The 20,000-nt window shown below is 43.1% G+C and overlaps 2 protein-coding genes across 2 annotated transcripts in view; one reads left to right on the top strand and one right to left on the bottom strand.

Moving 5' to 3' along the window:
• Positions 1–7,852, bottom strand: part of meis1a (Meis homeobox 1 a) — a 46,298-nt gene extending 38,446 nt beyond the window's left edge. Inside the window, exons 1-6 of the mRNA XM_062528350.1 lie at positions 7,322–7,852; positions 5,955–6,178; positions 5,176–5,317; positions 4,837–4,887; positions 4,287–4,337; positions 3,843–3,989 (exon numbers count right to left, since the gene is read on the bottom strand). Coding sequence (XP_062384334.1) covers positions 3,843–3,989; positions 4,287–4,337; positions 4,837–4,887; positions 5,176–5,317; positions 5,955–6,178; positions 7,322–7,333 — 627 coding nt within the window. The 5' untranslated portion in view covers positions 7,334–7,852. The remainder of the gene's footprint in view (positions 1–3,842; positions 3,990–4,286; positions 4,338–4,836; positions 4,888–5,175; positions 5,318–5,954; positions 6,179–7,321) is intronic.
• Positions 7,853–13,877: 6,025 nt separating this feature from the next.
• spred2a (sprouty related EVH1 domain containing 2a) overlaps positions 13,878–20,000 on the top strand; it is a 23,398-nt gene continuing 17,275 nt past the window's right edge. Inside the window, exon 1 of the mRNA XM_062533360.1 lies at positions 13,878–14,362. Coding sequence (XP_062389344.1) covers positions 14,337–14,362 — 26 coding nt within the window. The 5' untranslated portion in view covers positions 13,878–14,336. The remainder of the gene's footprint in view (positions 14,363–20,000) is intronic.

The raw sequence follows: 20,000 nt of genomic DNA, 5'->3' as shown, positions 1-20,000 counted from the left end.
ATAGGTTTCTGTCATTTCTCAAGGAACATACCTAAATATTCTCAGATTTCTTCTTTAGCTTTAATATTTTTATATTTACTTACTCCTCTTTGGCAATAAACTTGCTTCTTTGACGTGTAGACAAAACAAGGCATTTCACAGACATAATCTTGGGCCTTGGGAGGCACTGATTTTTTTCTCCATTTTCTAAAATTTCATCAATCAAAGAACTAAGCGATAACTTGAGAAAATGATCAACAGATTAATCGACAAAAATCGTTAAATTGCAGCCCCAGACCCGCACACAAATAAGCAAATATTAACAACGATGCCCTAGCAATTCCCTACGGGCCATACATGCACACAGACAAACAACGATTGACACCAAAATAAACTACAAAAATGTTTGTATATTTGCACATGGACACAGGGGGCGCCTACACACATACACACACACACACACACACACACACACACACACACACACACACACACACACACACACACACACACACACACACACACACACACACACACACACACACACACACACACACACACACACACACACACACACACACACAAATACACAAGGACAGAGAGAGAGAGAGAGAGAGAGATCAGCCTGTCTCCAAACACATTTTTACTTATAATGTATACTAAGAAATCACATGCCCACACATGCACATCATGACAACCTTTGTACATGATAACTTTTGTATATAGACTCGCTCTCGCTCTCGCTCTCTCTCTCTCCGCCTGCGCTCTCTTTCCACACACACACACACACACACAAACACACACACACACACACACACAGACACACACACAGACCAACAGCACTCGAACACAATAGAACACACAACAGCACAAAGAAGGACAGGAAACATTTACTCTCATATGTTCTCTTATGGTAAAAGACACACCGTAAAAATCTCGCTGAGGACACAGACACAGAAGTCGGTCCATACAGACATACATGAACATGTACGCAGCATATGAACCCTTTCGACCGCACAAACACACAGGTGTGTCCCTACGACACTTCCCGTGGCACAGAAAAGATCATCCGAGCTAATGCTAACTCGGGGACAAACAAACAAACAAATAAAACATGAAAATAGTTTTAGAGTCGACACTGTCTAGAGCGTTGTGCTACAGTCCGATTCATTTTCATTTGAGAGCATCTGCGATGGTTTTGTATGTCTCAACCGAAAACTATCTAGGAACATATTGAAACGGTCTATAAGGATACCGATGCCTAGAGAGACTCCATAAGCCCTATTGAGGACACACACAGAACAGACTGAAACGTTCTGTAAGGATACCGATGCCTTAAGAGACACCATAAGCCCTATTGAGGACACACACAGAAAAGGTTGAAACGGTCTATAAAGACACCGATGCCTAAAGAGACTCCGTGAGCCCTATTGAGGACACACACACAGAAAACGTGCATCAAACAAGAACATCAAAGAGACTGTAGCTATTTATCTCTCTCCCCGAGCAGGAAAAGCCTTACGTTACCACCACAGACACAGATAGAAAACGACACCAAGCACCAAGCACCATGCTCCACACAGAGAAACTTCTTCCTTCAGACACATACACACACACACACACACACAGGCGGAGACGTTATGTTTAGTAGGAGTCTAGGAGAGGACCTGAGGTGAGGAGTAGCCCCACACACACACACACACACACACACAACACACACACTTATACACACACAGAACGACACAACCGGGACAAACATGAACACACACATACACACACATACACATAAAACAGACATACACACATATTCAAAGAAACATAACACGCATACACATAGAAACATAATACACACCCACAAACAACACACACATATATACATAAAAACATAATACATACACATACACACACAACACGGGACAGAAACACACTCTAACTGACGCAGAGCAAATACCACTAGTTTCCAATATTTCCTCTTCAACTAAAGAGACTTCTAGACCAAAACAGGGACTAAAAGAGTGACCTTGGCCCCACAGAACACAATTAGTAGGCAAGGGGGAAGAGGATTCACTACACAGACACACACACACACACACACACACACACACTCTAACACAATCACACACAAACAAACACACACACACACACACACACACACACACACACACTCACACACACACACACACACACACACACACACACACACACACACACACACACACACACACACACTGTTCTCTTAGTGTCGCAGCACAAACACACACACACACACACACACACACACACACACACACACACACACACACACACTGTTCTCTTAGTGTCGCAGCACACACACACACACACACACACACACACACACACACTGTTCTATTAGTGTCACAGCAAACAAACACACACACACACACACACACACACACACACACACACACACACACACACACACTGTTCTCTTAGTGTCACAGCAAACACACACACACACACACACACTGTTCTCTTAGTGTCGCAGCACAAAGAGAGGAGGCCTATAAGAGGAGAGAGGTGACACCTCAGGGTGCACAGAGCGGCGAGATGCTGCCGGAGACACACACACACACACACACACACACACACACACACACACACACACACACACACACACACACACACACACACACTGCCTCTGAGGTCCACTCGGGCCAACGAGGACCAGAGAGGGAGGGGGCAGCTAGTCTAGAGGAGTCTTTATTCAAGAGGGGGAGGGAGCTTTTCGGGAGGAAAATGTATTTTCTCTCTCTCTCTCTCTCTTTCTCTGTGTGTGTGTGCATCGACACATTTGCCTACGGTCACACATACACACACATTCAAAGACATATCCAGTGCGTACACATGCATTGCACATGCAGATACATGTGCACACACATAGACACACACACACACACTCATATGGACACATAGACATAACTCCCTCTTTCCCACGCAACTCTGCTCAAAGATACATGCACATACATGCTTTCTCTCACACGCATGCACATAGAGCGTGCGTGCACACACACACACACACACACACACACACACACACACACACACACACACACACACACACACACACACACACACACACACACACACACACACACACACTGTATATGCTGTTTTTTTGGTCAACACGTGAGGGCCTACAAGAAAATCCCAACTAGGCCAACTTTACAACTCCGGCGGACACTCTAAACCGCGTCACCTACACGAAATGAATAGCGAATGGAACAAGAGAGGTGGAGCGCACAACACTGGCCCTTGGGCATTTGAGACAACTTCACGCCGCTTAAAAGCCCGTAATCCGTGAAGATACGTAGGATTTAAGGGGTTAAACGGTTTTAAGAGGTCAGCGGGGGGACGGCGACAGCACTTCGAAACACCGATCATACTACTACAACTACTTACAGCAAGTGAAATAATGAAAGGTAGCCTACTTACTAACATCGAGAGTTCTCACATTTTTATGTGCCTCCGAGGAAGGAGAGGGCTCCATGCAGTTGAATTTAAAAAGACACATTGGTACAGTGTTTTTTTCTCTTTTTTTTCTTTCTTCCGTTAACACCTTGGTCTGTCAGTTAAAAATGTTACGCCTGAGGGTGTCACTACTCAAGTTCAAAGCGCCTCTATCGTTCCATTTACCTTACAAAACCCACCTGCTAATACTTCTTTAAAGATATTTTTTTATCACTAACTGAAACAAGATTACCTTCCAATATAGCCTACAATACTTTCCCAGTTGCCAGCCAACCAACAATGGCCAACCTTTCATTAACCTTTCATTACAAAACACGCAGTGCACGACTTAAAAACTGAAGACCGCAGAAAGAAGAACTTGTTATTTGGCTTACCTGACCAACAGTGCCAGGGGTTCTCGAGAGATCCTCACTGTCCGACTTAGAATCTCCATCGCGATCGTCGATGACCAAGTCAATTGGCATTTTCCCTTTCAGGCAACTGATATATCGGTGACAGAAATTGTCACAAAGCTCGTGTACCTATATGCACCAATCGACAAAACGCAGAGTTGAGTTTAAAAATATATATTAAAAATGTATGTGCATGCAATGACGCAAAACAAATTACCGAGGGCTATTGTGTCACGACTCTAAAAAGTTATTGGTGAGTAAAGTGTTATAATTGAATAACGTCTTGTAAAGTGCTGTAATTGAATGTAAGTCAACTAAAATGTATGAGAATCATTTCACCATGCATTTCATCGACTAATTACTGTTCAACAACTCGACTAGTCTAAAAGTTGCATCAATTTGACTCATGCAGTTGTATACGTTTACCTTCTCTAGTTCCAACAAGTGAAATCGTAATACTTGTATGGCTTGAATCATCTGAGGAAAAGAAAGGGAACAGAAAGAGTTTGCATTGAGAATAGCATGTACCATAACAAAGTCACAATTAGGTCCAATTGCAAAAAAAAGTTATTTTGGTTTATCAATTTAAATGGCCGGTTTAAACCAATAGCCTATAGGCCTAGTTTACAGCCCATTTTAAACGCAATCTTGAAGACAGGCATTCCTAGCGTGACTCGGTGGTTCTTTTCGGATTTGTCCACCTGTTTTTATTTGTTTATTTTTGGCATTGATAGCTTTATTATTGGGCTACTGGCTGTAACATTATTCGGTAATTACAGTCTAATTATAGGTCCTCAGCTGCAGTTGAACAGGCTACTGCAGTAGGCTACTTACGCCGTGATCAGATTGACTTTTAAGGCACTTTGCTAGGCCTATCTGTTAGAGCAGAAGATTCACAGTCCTAAGACAAGCAACCTGTTGCTCACTTCGAACCAAACTGCAAAACCAAGGAGTAACCTAAGAAATAGTTTCTCACCAAGTTATCCAGTTCTGGATTAGAAGAGAAATAGGGCTTCTCGGATCGAATCTATGGAGAAACGCAACAAAAATCATACAATAATATGTCGTTTTTGTCATTCATTCATCATTAAGGTTTCGTCCAAAGTCATATTCCCAAATAAGAGAGAAAAGTCAACAAGTTTCCCCCCCGTCAAACATGAATAAATCTGTGCAGCAAAAAGTGCAGCATTGCCAATATATAGGCCTAATTATAAAATAGATTTAAAAATAGATAAAAAAAAAAAATCAAATAAACAACGCAGAAAAGACTTAAATATCCTTCTATTTATCTTTTTTATTTTTTTTATTTTCAAACCTGCTTGGCGAACACTGTAATGTCTTCGTTGAAGGACTCCGAAGAGCAGACATCTCCCCCCGCCACCCCACTCTCTCTCGGCGTACAAGTAGCTAATTCACATTTCTCGAAGACCAGTGCAAGAAGGGGGAAAAGAGGATGTCTGTGTGGGGTAAAAAAAACGTAGGACGTTTAGAGAGACAAAACAACTTTAGCTAAAAGTTCACAACGACAAAACAAGACAAAAAAAAAAAACTGAGATCAACTGGTGATGATGTATCAAGTCGAGAATGAACTATAGCTGCGTGATGACACTGTTTGCCAAACTCTCAGGCCTCAGGCACGTCGAGCAAGTACATCTCTATGCCGAAGATACCTCTGCCTCTAAACAGAGAAACGTTGACAGGAACATTCATCTTATTTTAGCCTTCTCTCATTTGAACCATCTGAAGCATTCTAATTTGAGCGCAAACTATGCGGGGCTGTTACAAAATTCTATCACAACTGATAACGTTTTGAAATAAGGTTATGGCAAAACCTTGGGTCATGCCCAGGTGTATGAAATACAAGGATTAAGATAGGCTATAGGTGTTAGTTGGTTTAATTTCTGCGCTGTAGCCTTCAACACAGCAACACGGTTTTCCTGCTGAAAAACATTCCTGAAACTTGGAAGAGGTGTGGAAACTCGGGAGAAATAACAAAACATTCAAACTTCCAAAACACAACGTAAATGTGTGACATTGTAGGGGGTTTTAAGAGTCCCGTGGCTCCCGCTATACCTGTGGGCTCCGTAAACCTACCCGTAAATGGCATCTTTGTCTCGTTTTAAAGCGTCGTTAACCGGCGAGACCATACTGTGCTGCCCGGTTGCTGCATGTGGCCCGTGCGGGTACGGGTGCGCATGGAGCTGAGAGCCGTGGTGGTTCGCGTGAGCCGCGTGCAAGGCTCGAGCCGTGTGAGGGTCCTGGTACATCGACGAGGGAATCCCAACCACGTCCATTCCGTAGTGATGCAGATCTTCATACTAAACATTAATTAAACAAGAAAAAAAAATGTATATTAATTTGGCCATGGTGAATAGTTTCCTTCGAGTCTGTAGCATATATGACCGTTGCATTTGATTTTCTGCTAATTTGAAATAAAAAAAATCATACATTATTAAGAGCATATAAAAACCAATAGTAAAAATCGGTAGAATTATCATGTCTGTTGTGCTGATCGAATAAAATGTAGTTTTTCCAGTTTATTCAGAATATTAGGTCAACCCCACTTTCTAGGCCTGCGAAGAAAAGTTTTCAAGTGTAAGATAAACATATGGGCTCTACTTTCATGTCATCTTTAAATATTTGGATGTACAAAATATTTTACTGTACTATATTACACCAAATCCCAACAAAACAGTGTCTAATGCGGATCAAGAACAATGGCAACACATATTGCTGTATACACAGACATTTGAGAGTTTAGAATCGGTAGCCTGCTGCGGGCTATATGTGTCGCTTTCCGCTTATTTAAACAAGTGGATCTGTTAATCTTTTGTGGTTGCGATGAAGAAGATATCCAAGGACAATGGCATTTAAAAGTATCAGACATAACTGCTACAAGTCGCCACGCTATTTTCAGCCAGCATTTTTCTTAAAGGAAATTACTTGGAGAGATGTTTTTTTTTGCACACGTTCATGTTAATTAAACTGACAACATTGGTGTTGTCCAAAGCAGTTAAATATGTCTAGCATATTCTGTCCTAGTTATATTAAACTGCTGGTGTTAAACTGGGGTCATGCAGGACCAATTTATTATTATAGTCTAATTATCAATTAATAACACTACTGTGAAAACTAGCAGGCCCCTAACTAGTCTGTATCTCAAGCATAAACGGACACTTCTGAAATGTAAAGTATTTAGGAATAGATTATTGGTAACAAACTGAAATGATATTCACCCAATTGAGTGAAATTAAATCAATATCATCAAAATGTGAACATAGGTCTACCCTGTACGATTGATAATGAAATAAGGAGAGCCGAGTGCTCCTCACAACAATCCAGGCGCAATTAGTGTGCGCAGAATCGTAAAAGCGGGAGTTACGATGCGTTCTGTCAACGGCCACGTTTGCATTTTAACAAAATATTTTCCGTGGGACTGAAAGTTCTCGCGGTGTACCCACCCGTTGTGCCATGGCCCCGGTCACCCGCTCCTTTCTTCCTCCGAATCCAAAATTTCTCCGTAAGGGGCGAGGGTTCAGGGGAAACCATCAACACAAAACTTCACACACGACATTGCGATGCCACCCCCTCGCTATTCCTGAATATGGGAGGCTATATTCCAAACCGCCCGTGTCAACAACGGCGGCACCGAAGCATTAGACGATATTGCTCCGGTCGAGATGTGATGGACACAACACGGCGAATTCTTCTGCGTTAACGTCTGGACAACGTTGGAAATGCCTCGCAAACAGCTAGCTCTCTTTCGACGCCGCTCCAGGTGTAACGTTGAAGTCGGTCAATAGCCAAGCCTGATAATTGATGCTTTTTGGCCCTGTGCTGGCGTCCAAGTGAGCATAGACATTATAATAAAGGGACGCCTCATATCCACATCCCCATCGTGTCTTGGCTCATTCTCAACTCCTGGATTGTTTTCTTGATGCAATATCGTGTACATGAGATCTAAAGGGTGGAAGGTGGAGAGAGGGGTGAGCGGGGTGTGGGGGGGTAGAGCTGACTTCTTAAAGGCACAGCGGTCGCCAGCGTGCTCAGTCGAATGCGTGTCTGGATTGGAAGCCTCGGGTGCGCGAGTCCGAGTTTGTTTGTACCACGAGGCAACGCGCAAGCGCGTGCGCTGCGTCGGCGTCGCCCGTAGCCTAATTGGGACACAACAGAGAGCGACTGGAAAAAATCGGAGTTATCTGGCTGTCATGACAACAAACGTATAGCATCAGTTTGCATGTTTTCTCAACCTTACTTATCACTGTTTGGAGAAGAGGTAAGAAAAACTGATTTTAGGACACTGCCTTTTTATTATTGTGGGGTCATCCCCTAAAGAATGTCCGTTTTAGTATTGGAGAAGTTCATTAGACAAATTAGGTCAATGTGTTGTGGTCTGACTAGTTATTTTTGTTACGTTGTCGGATACACCATTAAAAGATTTTTAAGCGAAGCAATTGCGCACCAGAGCTTCCCAAACATGATTACGCACGTTCCTCTTCTCTCTGTTGTCAGACAGCCCGATCATAGGGTGCAGTCAGCCCATACTCGTAGCCTGTATGATATTCCGGCACAGATAGTCTATACTCAATCAATAAGGTATGGAAAATGTCGTTGGACACACGAAACGTCCTTCTGCGTTGTTTGTAAGCTATTAGGCTACAGTTTCCATTTGCGCTCTATCGCTCTTATCAAAACTAATATGTGACGGTTTAGGTCTACCGAGATACAAGCATGAGCTCGATCGATAGTCAGCAGAGCTAATGTGTAATCTGTCCTTCGCATTTCATCTGAAAAAGACATTTACTGTAGGCTATCTGTCCTGTTTGAGATGAACAGGAGATACGTTAGGTGTGTATCTGTGCGGTTCCTCTTTTACTGTTGGTGTGGTCTACTTATAGCAAAACTCAGTGTTTAAGTCTGTCAAAATGCAGCTCTCCAATCAATCACAGAGCCCATTCATATGCGCGCTCTCTCCCTCTCCCTCTCTCTCTCTCTCCCCCCCTCTCTCTCTCGCTCTCTGCATGTGTGTGTGTGTGTGTGTGTGTGTGTGTGTGTGTGTGTGTGTGTGTGTGTGTGTGTGTGTGTGTGTGTATGCAGATTGGAATAGTTTTTACTGCACCTTCAAAACTGCGATTTCACCAAGTTGGTGAAGAACATTTAGAACAGTACATTATAGCTATAAACCACCTCGCCTACATTTCCATGACAGCCGAGGTTGTACAAATAGGCTACGCAATATTTCCTCTGCTAGTCTTCTGAAAGCCTGTCAACAATTGTCCGTCTATCTACAATTAAGCCTGCTCTTCAAATATTCCTCTTTGTTCTGTAGCTATTCTTAATTCTGCCAATTACGCACATCATTTAAACTTCAAGTAGCGGTTCCTTTGCGGAGGAAACTTGTCAAACCACATGATTACTGCGGAAAAAAAACATTGCCCATTTCAACTTTGAAGAGTCTGCAGTGTTGTAGCCTGTCTTATGTTCACTTCAAATATAGATTTAAAAAGTCAACAAAATGCAAAATAGAGTAGGCTATTAAGAGGAAATGAAAACTAGTTAACAGCAAATTATTTTGACCAGCACAAATAAAGGCTACATAGCGATTATTTTTACCAACACTGATAGGCTATATAACATTAGTAAATAGGCCTGCCCCATTCCTCCCTTATTTTCGGCGATGAAGTTATTAATATAGCCTATTCATTTGACCAACCAAAAGAACTACCTTTCAGTGAAAACAACCCCTATTTTATTTATTAGGCCACGGCCTAGGGAGAGGGGCCCTCCTCCTCCCCCCTCTACATCATGACACAAATGACTGCCCAAAAGCAAGATCTTTCAGAATTGTTTAGATGGCGCTTTATGGGTATTGATATAGCCTATATGACTCTATCGAGGGCTGAGAACCAAAGGGACATTTTGGTCAAAATTGAGTTATATATATCACCTGAAAGCTCTTGATGAGCTCTCTTAGCTGACAAAATTATAGAAGTAAAATGTCTTTAACTGAGAACATATAGAAGCAGTTAGATTTGTTTTGGCTCTCCTGTAAAGTTGGTGAAATGTCACTTACGCCCCTTTGGTTCTCAGCCCTCGCTATAGTCTAATTTCAACACAACGAAAATGAGAGTCAAAATCATTTTATTCTAGATTTAGCAACTTCTGCATGGAGTTGAGTCAGTGAAAAGAGTCCACCTAAAGGTGATAGGTGAGCCAAATGTCAAGTTGACTGAAAACTAGGCTACTGCTAATTTCTCGGTGTGATACACTGCAGAACGACAAGCCTCCGTGTATTCTATTGGTTCATTTCGAGGCAATGAGACACAGCAATCTTTCGTCGTTTTGTAGAGAAAATTTACTTCTTGTAAAATAGGACCAAAATAAATATTTTTTTAAAGGCTGAGCATTTTTAACACCAGAATTTACCCTGATTTTAAAAAAATATATATTTCTTTGATTGCTCATGTAACCTAGATTGTGCGAAACTTGTATATACTTATATGACGATAGGCTCACGGTGGTTATTAGCCACCTCGTAATTTACAGTATTCACCGAGACTGGCCCGAACTCAAAGTAGTTACACGGGCGCGCCCCCTGGCGGCGGCACAAAGAAGACGCACCTTATGATTGAGCTACTACAGGCGAGTCATGGCCTCTTGGCCACGCAAGACTGGACTGCTGCTGATAGGCCTACATGTAAATGATAGCCGAGCTACTGTGCGCATAATACGAAGGAGACGGCAGCTTTGCGATCTTATACATGCCCTCAGGGCCGAGAGAGAGAGAGAGAGAGAGAGAGAGAGAGAGAGAGAGAGAGAGAGAGATTTGACATTTGTACACGCACAGACGGTATGGCAAAACAAAACATTTAGAGAATAAGAGATACAAGTGAATAGATGGAGAATAAAGGTAAGTAGGCCTATACGAGAGAAAAGCTGCACAATAGTCTGGGTATGCCGTTATTTTGCTTCCATAATTAGTGATCATCATCACTTAGGCCTACCATTGAAATAATAAAACAATAAGAAGAAAAGTATATGTCATATGTGCTTCTTGCATGTGAATATGAACTATAAAAGTACGTATGAGATTAAATGTGTAAATGTGTGGTTTTTTTGCTTTACATAAAACCCTTTTGTTAATCAGACAATGCATAAGAAGTTTGCCAGTGCTTATTTTACTACCGTCATCATCTGATTGTCATGTGTTGACAGAATGTAGTCTTGTTCATATTTGTGATCACTGTTTTGTTGTATGTTGTACTGGAATCAACAGACTAAATAAAACATTTCAGGCTATATCGGTTATTATTATTATTATTACTGTAATATGATTGTAAGATTTTTAACATGTTTACAGCCTGAGGATGTCCTACAGGTGGTGAAGATGTGTTGCCTTCCTCCACTCCATATGGCAATAGCTTTGTGTAGCCTAATAAATAATTTGTCTTTGGTGCATAACTTGCTTTTTTGTTTATGGTGTCATTTTGTACCAAGTCTATATACACCTTTATTACACGTTAATTTAATAATAATACCTACACTCTTTAAAAAGGGGGGTCCTTGGGGTGCTATAGAACCATGCATGCTTTAAAGAACCCTATAAGGGTTAATTTGATGTAGCCTTCAAAATGGTTTTAAAAACCATTTAGGGGCGCCATATATGAAGCATGCAATAGAACCATGTTTGGTTCTACATAGCACCTTTTTTCCCCAAAGAGTGTAGTTTCTCAATGCAGGTTGCTGGTATTTGACCTTATTATATATGTCATGTTTTTCGTGTGATTGTAACCCTTGTTACATTGTTTTCCTAATGTATACCACTATTCACATCATTACATTAGTCCTAAACCATCTATAAACGCAAGCACCAGGAAGGGCGTTTGATGGCGGTTAGATGGCGGTTTGATGGCGTTAGATGGCGGTTGAATTGCCAGCTGTTGAATTAAGGCTGTTGCTAATATATTAAGGTTATTTTCAAGGCAACTGGGCTATAACAAATAGCCCAATACGCATGTGCACTGTATCGTTGTTCCTCTCATGTCTACTTTTACAACAAATTTTTACATTTTGTGGACGCTTAAAGCGAGAGTGCCATTCGATAGCCTGTAGTGCATACATGCATTTAAAATGAAAATGGCATGTTTAGTTTTTACTCATCATTTAACAAAATGCACAGTGCATGACAATCAGAACATAGGGACATAATGCTACAAGGATACTATTCTACAGCTTTTATAAAAAGTTAAAACCGCAAATTTGTTCAAGGAGGAAAGTGCTTTATATAATGTACTAGTCTGGCCGTACGTGTGGATAATCTACTCTAGACCGAACTGGAGTTGAACCAAAGTTGGGGGAAAAAAGCCAATGGCCATGTAAAATGAGAGAACGCGTGCAAGAGTAGTTAACTAGTACCCACCCAGTAAAGACACTTTGGCGCCACCCACCGTTTGCCACAAATTAAGTTTAAGGAATGAAAATCACATTAGGCCTTTATCTGTATAAAATGCAGTCATCATTTTTTGTGTTATTATTGTTATTATTTCATGATACGGAACGTGGGTAGCCTTAACTGGTGGATAATATTTTGTTCGTTGTTTCTCCACTATTCCTTCTCTGCAAAAAAAGAGACAAACTTTCACACACCCCAGTTAGACAAGTAGTGAACCACAGTAGGCCTACCTACATATTGTGTGCTTTGTTAACTGTGAACGACACACAGTACATTTGGCATTTCTTACTGATAGGCCTATATTATGTTACAAGGTTATACTACAGACTTCATTCACCACCACTGGGCCATATCAGGCCCCAGCGTGGGGTAATTCCAACTTGTAATGATATATCTAGTCGCCACACGATGGCGCACGACGCCAATACGTGACATTCTCTTATGTGTCTCCACGTTCCATCTCATCAGGTTCTGATCAAACGAAGATGTGTCACTTATCACTTTGGTTGACAATTGGCCGAATTCATGCATTCGCTTTGCATGTAGGCTAGTGATTAATCTACTCAACAATTGACAACTGGGACGTTTTAGTAACCTAGCAAAGATAACAAAAAGAAAAACACAATGGATGTTGCCTGCCTGCTTGCCCGGTGTTTGATGGGATTTAGTCTCTAGAAGACTATTCCTTTTTGTTTCAAGGGCGTTGTACCTGTTCGTTTACAGAAAACGAATGTTCATGGACGTGACTCATGATACCTACCTAAGGTGGGGAAAAGCGCAAGTGATTCAAAACGCACCGCTCATTCACACCAGATGATCGCATCGCCGACAGGACGACTCTATTATCTGCTCCCTTTAATCAATTGCTGCACTCACAGCCCCCCCACTAGCCTCGCGAGCCATCCACGTACCAGGCTACCCTCCCACCCCTTGCAGGCTTGTAGTTTTACTTTTCGCTGCGTGAAGAGTCATTACTGTATACTAAAAAGGGAACACAACGGGTGTGTTGGGAACACGTTCTAGGCTACATGTAAACTTAACTTTGTCACATTAGTAGGCTGTGCTCAAGTCAACAGTTAGACTTTATTACCTAATGGTCTCCGCGAAACTTTAAAACAAGATTGTCTTTGAAAACACCCGCTGGTATTCGCGGGTTTGGGATTGGCACAGACTGTGCAGATAGCCTATGCATACTACACTTATATTTGCGCCGTCTGTGTAAAATAACTTGGCACAACCAGACAAACAACCTAGGCCAACTCCAAATTATTTGAGATGTTGAAATTGGGGGTGGGGGGGGTGGGGGGGGGGGTGGCGAAGTTAATACGCTCGTGCCTAAAAAACTGATTTGCGTGTCTGTCTGAAGGCTACTACACACACACAGCCAGGCCATGGGGGCTGTCCTCTTCACTCTTGGCTCCGGAGAGATCCCTCTTCCGAAATGGTCTGCAGTCATTTAAATATGACGTCATCACTTCCGCACCCCCCCACCCTCCCATCCACCTCCACCGCCGCCACCACTAGCCGTCCCCCACGCTTCCCCTCAGCTCCCCCCATTCCACCTTCAGTGTCGGTGGCGCTAGCTGCTCGCTGCCTAACAGAATCCAACATGGAGTAACCGGAGATGGGGCTCGTACGGGGCCATCCTCACCGAGACGGACGGAGGCGCGATCTCAACAGCGGCACGACGTTGGCACCGGGAGAGAGCGGGAGCCCGCGCGCCAGCAGAGAATTCTCCAAGGAATTTACACTTTTTATGGACGCGCACTGAAATAGTGCAGGGATAACATGTAGGGCGAATAAGGGAAGAAGAGGAGGGGGAGAGAGAAAGAGAGAGAGAGAGTGAGCGAGAGACAGACAGACAGAAAGGACAAAAACAAACCTCTTAAGGGAAATAACGGTTGGGAAAATCGTGGTTGGCGTTTGGCTTTGCAACACTCGTCTCGGACACGGACGCAGACAATATGAGGCCAACAAAATGTGTGCGTGCGGGTGGATTTTATTGTAGGTGAAACGAGAGAAAAATGACCGAGGAAACACACCCAGACGAGTGAGTAGAACTGGGGGGGATGGGGGGGGGGCTGTTCTTTTTTTTCGGGGTCTGTGTTATGTGAACGTGTGAATGTAACTCCTGTTGTGCTTGATGTTTGCATGCTAATTACCCTCAACCAAAAGGCTCTCAGGCGAATGCAACTGTATGGGGTCTTTTGCTCGCGGTTCCTGGCGCTTTTGTCTCGTGCTGTACGCGAGAGGGGGGACTGGCGGCGGGTGGTTGGGCCCCCTCGCCTCTCTCGCGCTGCTCGGTTCCAGACTTTCAGCTCGGAGAAGGAGGGCTGGGGGGAGGGGTTGGAACGGAAACATTTTGTAAAGGGACTTACAGTGAATAGAGTAATATGTCGTCGTTAAGCCTTGTGGCGAGCAATCTGCCGAGAGAGGAAACAATCGATTTACCGAGGAAACTTTATTCTCCCCGCGACCTGGTCAATCATTACTGTTGGCTGACTCGAAGTGCTGAAGCCCTGCTCTGTATTTGCATGGTCAGATCGGACATGAAAGTCTTTCTTTGTGGTGAACTGATATGCAACATCCGCCATTTCTTTTTCGTGAATCGCTCTCATTTGCATACTGTCCTTCATTCATAAAAATACCGACGACAAGGCCCCAAGAGGCTGCGCAGTAGCCTACGTTAGCAAAAGTGTATGAGGACCGACAGGCTGAATCGGGTAATTTTCTCTGGAAAGTCAAGGCCGAAAATTAATCGATTGTGTCGCGGACCGCTTTCACTTCTCCCACGACATGTCGAAGTTTATTCTGCAAACGTCGAGGACGTTAGCTTCAGCCTCGTGTCAACATGTTGTTGCCTATGAGCTAAAAGCTTCGTAGATGACTGTAAAATACAAGACAACATTTCCCAGGCTTCGTCGGTGAAAATCTCGTGACACCTTTGCTTAGGCTATATTCTGTGACTATTAACATCACATTTACGTCGTACTTGTTAGAATAGGCCTAGATTAATCGCATCAAGTTCAAAACTCTCAAACAATGTGAAGAGTAACTCGTATCACAGCAACTCCCCTGTAGCCCAACAAAGCATACATAGTTTAGACTCAGAGCTCATTTATTGTGGCTACATTGTATTGATGTGATTTGTCACATTTTTGCAACACCTTAGGCTGTATCCTGATAGTTACAATTGGTAACATTAGTCTACTCTGGGCAAGGCTATAACTTTGTAACTAAAGTGTCATTACGCGGGTTTCCGCGGCTAATGATTGAATTATTTTACCAGATAGGTTGCCCTTCTGTATAATGCATAAGCATACCTGGTAAATTGTGTTTTGAAATCTACATTAAATCAAGTACATTTGCCATTAGGCCTCCGGAGAGCTTTTTTAGACACGTTCAGCAAGTAGAGAGCCTTTTGACCTAAATGAGGGTTCCACCTTTTATTGTTGAAATTTACGGCCGTCTCTACACACCCTTTTAGTTAAACACATGACTCAAGTTGGAATGCTCGGAGCCATATAATAGTTAGAAGTTATGAAATGTTTACTTTTTATCGATCGCGGAAAGATTAGGTTGGCAGGACAACTCCCATCTGTGTGAAAAAAAAATAAAAAAAACCTTTCAAACTAGTCAATAGTGTAAGGCCTAAACAATGACTTCCCAAGTCCAAGAACTGGCAAATGTCGAAATAGAAAATGCATGTCCAAGAAGACAATCTGTCTGATGTGCTGTTTTGTTTCCTGACTCAGTGGCTTGTGTAAAGCCTTCAGTTCAACACAGACTTGTGTCAGACACATTTCTATGTCCTAAAGTGGAACGACCTCCCTCCAATTCAGAGTACAGTGCCGATCTGGCCAGTAAGCTATTTGGGAGGTGACAATTCTGTGGACACCAGTTGAGGGGAAGGGAGGGGAGGGGGGGGGGGGGGGGGGGCAGCAGGACGACAATGCATGTGTTTGGAACATCCACTCCCTGTTTTGATTGGGTGAGCCTAATATTAAACTCTCAACACAATTAACTACTAGCGTTGGCCCTCCATTTACAGACCGACTTTGTGTTTAGTGCACACTTGCACCCTACCATGGCAGCGTGGAGTTCACACTTACAAATGAGACTACATACTACACTTACAAATGAGCATTACATACTACACTTACGAATGAGACTACATACCACACTTACGAATGAGACTACATACTACACTTACAAAAGAGACTACATACCACACTTACGAATGAGACTACATACTACACTTAGAAATGAGACTACATACTACACACTTACAAATGAGACTACATACTACACTTACAAATGAGACTACATACTATGCTTACTAATGAGACTACATACTACACTTACAAAAGAGACTACATACTACACTTACAAATGAGACTACATACTACACACTTACAAATGAGACTACATACTACACACTTACTAATGAGGCTACATACTACACTTACAAATGAGACTACATACTACACACTTACAAATGAGACTGCATACTACACTTACAAATGAGACTACATACTACACTTGCTAATGAGACTACATACTACACTTACAAATGAGACTACATACTGCACACTTACAAATGAGACTACATGCTACACACTTACAAAAGAGACTACATACTATGCTTACAAATGAGACTACATACTACACTTACAAAAGAGACTACAGACATACTACACTTACTAATGAGACTACATAGTACACACTTACAAATGAGTCTACATACTGCACTTACAAAAGCAAAAGTTTACCCCTCATAAAATGTCCCTCGAGTTGCCTGCTCCTTTCCTCCAGTGTTATTCTGAGGCAGCTGACATGGATAAAGATAGTGATGCAATTTTGATACCAAAGTCAGAACTCAAGTCCAAATCAGCAGTGTTGTGACATTTGTGGCATAGGCCTATTAATTACACAATAAATAAATAAATAGATAAATAAACTAAAAGATAAACAGAAAGTGAAAACACTGCTAAATTCGTGCATCTCACGCAGTGTAAAAAGCCCTCCTGCTGAGGCCTGAACCAAATGCAAATTGTGCTAATGTACATCCTCAGTCAGGAAGTCAATATAATCCATTGAGTCGTAAACTCAATCAACCTCTATTCAAATCCATCTCCTCTTTACACCCACCCCCCCACCCCCCCACAAACATCCCAGCGTGAACTTCCGGGCCATTTGGGGTCAGGGGGGGTATGAGCCTGTGGGGGGCAGGGTGGTCTAGTTAGGCGATTGGGGCGGGGGGTTAGGTGGGGTGAATGTATGCAATAGAGTTTGGGTTAGTTTATTGATCATGGTAGTAGTGTGACCCCATCCTTCTGCCTCTCTCTCTCTCTCTCTAACACACACACACACACACACACACACACACACAGACACACACATAGACACACACACACCTTAACCCACTCGCAGGATCTGTGTGTAAAGCATCCCTTTCTGTTAATTGCCACAGGCTGATCATTCGATCCATTTGTACATGCTGACGGCTTGTGACAATGAATAAGCCGTTATTATTTATGTTCGTGTGCTCTGTATTCTATATGGTGATGCTAACTCTCGAGGTGACGAGAGAGAAAAAAAGAGAGGGGGAGACGGAGAGAGAGAGAGAGGAAGAGAGTGAGGGGGAGAGAGAGGGAAGGAGAGAGAGTGAGGGAAGGAGAGAGAGAGAGGAAGAGAGTGAGGGGGAGAGAGAGAGAAAGGAAGAGAGTGAGGGGGAGAGAGAGGGAAGGAGAGAGGGATGTCAAATGGCTGTTGACTGAACCCTGCTGCTGCCCCTTTTGCCAGTAAAGATGAGCATTGATTTCACACACACACACACACACACACACACACACACACACACACACACACACACACACACACACACACACTTCCTCATCCCCCATCCTGCCCTGCTTTCCACAGATGCATAAGCACGTGCTGATCTGTGTGTGTGTGTGTGTGTGTGTGTGTGTTGTGTGTATGTGTGTATGTGTGTATGTGTGTATGTTTGTATGTGTGTATGTGTGTATATGTGTGTGTGTGTGTGTGTGTGTGTGTGTGTGTGTGTGTGTGTGTGTGTGTGTTTGATTGTGTGTGTGTGTGTTTGTGTGTGATTGTGTGTGTGTCAGTGGAGTACATTTGGCGTGCATTCTTGTGCCTTTGTGACTGTGTGTGTGTGTGTGTGTGTGTGTGTGTGTGTGTGTGTGTGTCAGCAAGAAACCTAGAAGAGAGTGAGCATCCAGTGACTTCTGAGCAGCTAGACTTCACACAGGCCAGTAGTGGAGCATGTCCCTACTGCAATAACAAGGCACTCTTTCTCTTGTTTAGCACAAACTATTCAAAGAATGTGTACGTGTGTGTGTGTGTGTGTGTGTGTGTGTGTGTGTGTGTGTGTGTGTGTGCTATCCTTCCCCGCACAACTCGTATGAACCTGTGCACTTCTGGGCATTTTTCCATCCCAAATAAGTACAGCATTTTTTTTTTTTTATGTCTTCTTGAATGTTTCGGGTACCCTACCACCTAGTGCTATCTTGCTTCACGTCTAGCTCTGCTTTGTCACGATAACAGGGGTACTTTTGGTGACAAAAGAAGAACCTCCGCATATCCACATACACACTGGGCATTTATGGCTCCCCAAGAACATGTGTAATCCCACGTTTCCTTGCCTCTGTGTCTTAGCCTTTTAGTGTGTTTGTGTGTTTGTTTGTGTGTGTGTGTGTGTGTGTGTGTGTGTGTGTGTGTGTGTGTATGTGTGTGTGTGTGTGAGAGAGAGAGAGAGCGAAAGAGAGAGAGAGAGAGACAAAAAGAGAGAGAGAGAGAGGACTGATAGGAAATGGATTCCACCCCAGTCCATCCCCGTATCGATGTCCTCCAATCAGGTCAGGTCCTCTTCCCTGCCCGCTTGGGCCTCATCGATGCCCATGCAGAATCACTCGCACGTGTAGCGTAGCCACATGCTCTCACTAGCTAGCACACGCACACCCACACACACACACACACACAGACACACACACAGACACACACACACACGCACACAGACACACACACACACGCACACAGACACACACACACACACTACACACACACACACACACACACACACACACACACACACACACACTATACACACACACACACACACACCACACACACACACACACACGCACACACACACACAGACACACACAGACACACACACACACACACACACACACACACACACACACACACACATACAGTATACACTCACACACAACACACACACACACACACACACACACACACACACACACACACACACCACACACACATGACCTTGTCATAAATATGACCTTGTCATAAATATGTCATGGTGTATTCCAGCGTTGGTCACCATAACGCTTGATGGCCAATGACACGATGCCAGTGTCACGTTTCATAGCCCTGTTAGCATTATCTAGCATCGTCATGAAAGCTTCTAGAATGTAACGTGTCAGAGCTGCCTACGCCCCACATGCCCCATAAGCGGTCGCAACTTCGACCGTTTTGAAAGCAGCCAATGACATTCATCGATGATGGTCACATGACATTATTAGGTCACCAGAATGCTGACTGTCATAGAAATACAGTAATTTCCTGTGCATTTAACCGCAACGTTTATAAACCGCAGGTCAGTGTTTTTATGCAAGTTAAAAGAAACAAAAAAC

This window comes from Sardina pilchardus, chromosome 1 (genome assembly GCF_963854185.1).
Source record: "Sardina pilchardus chromosome 1, fSarPil1.1, whole genome shotgun sequence".
NCBI classification, from domain to species: domain Eukaryota; kingdom Metazoa; phylum Chordata; class Actinopteri; order Clupeiformes; family Clupeidae; genus Sardina; species Sardina pilchardus.
The sequence above is the reverse complement of the archived record's forward strand: the minus strand, read 5'-3'. Positions and strand labels throughout refer to the sequence as shown.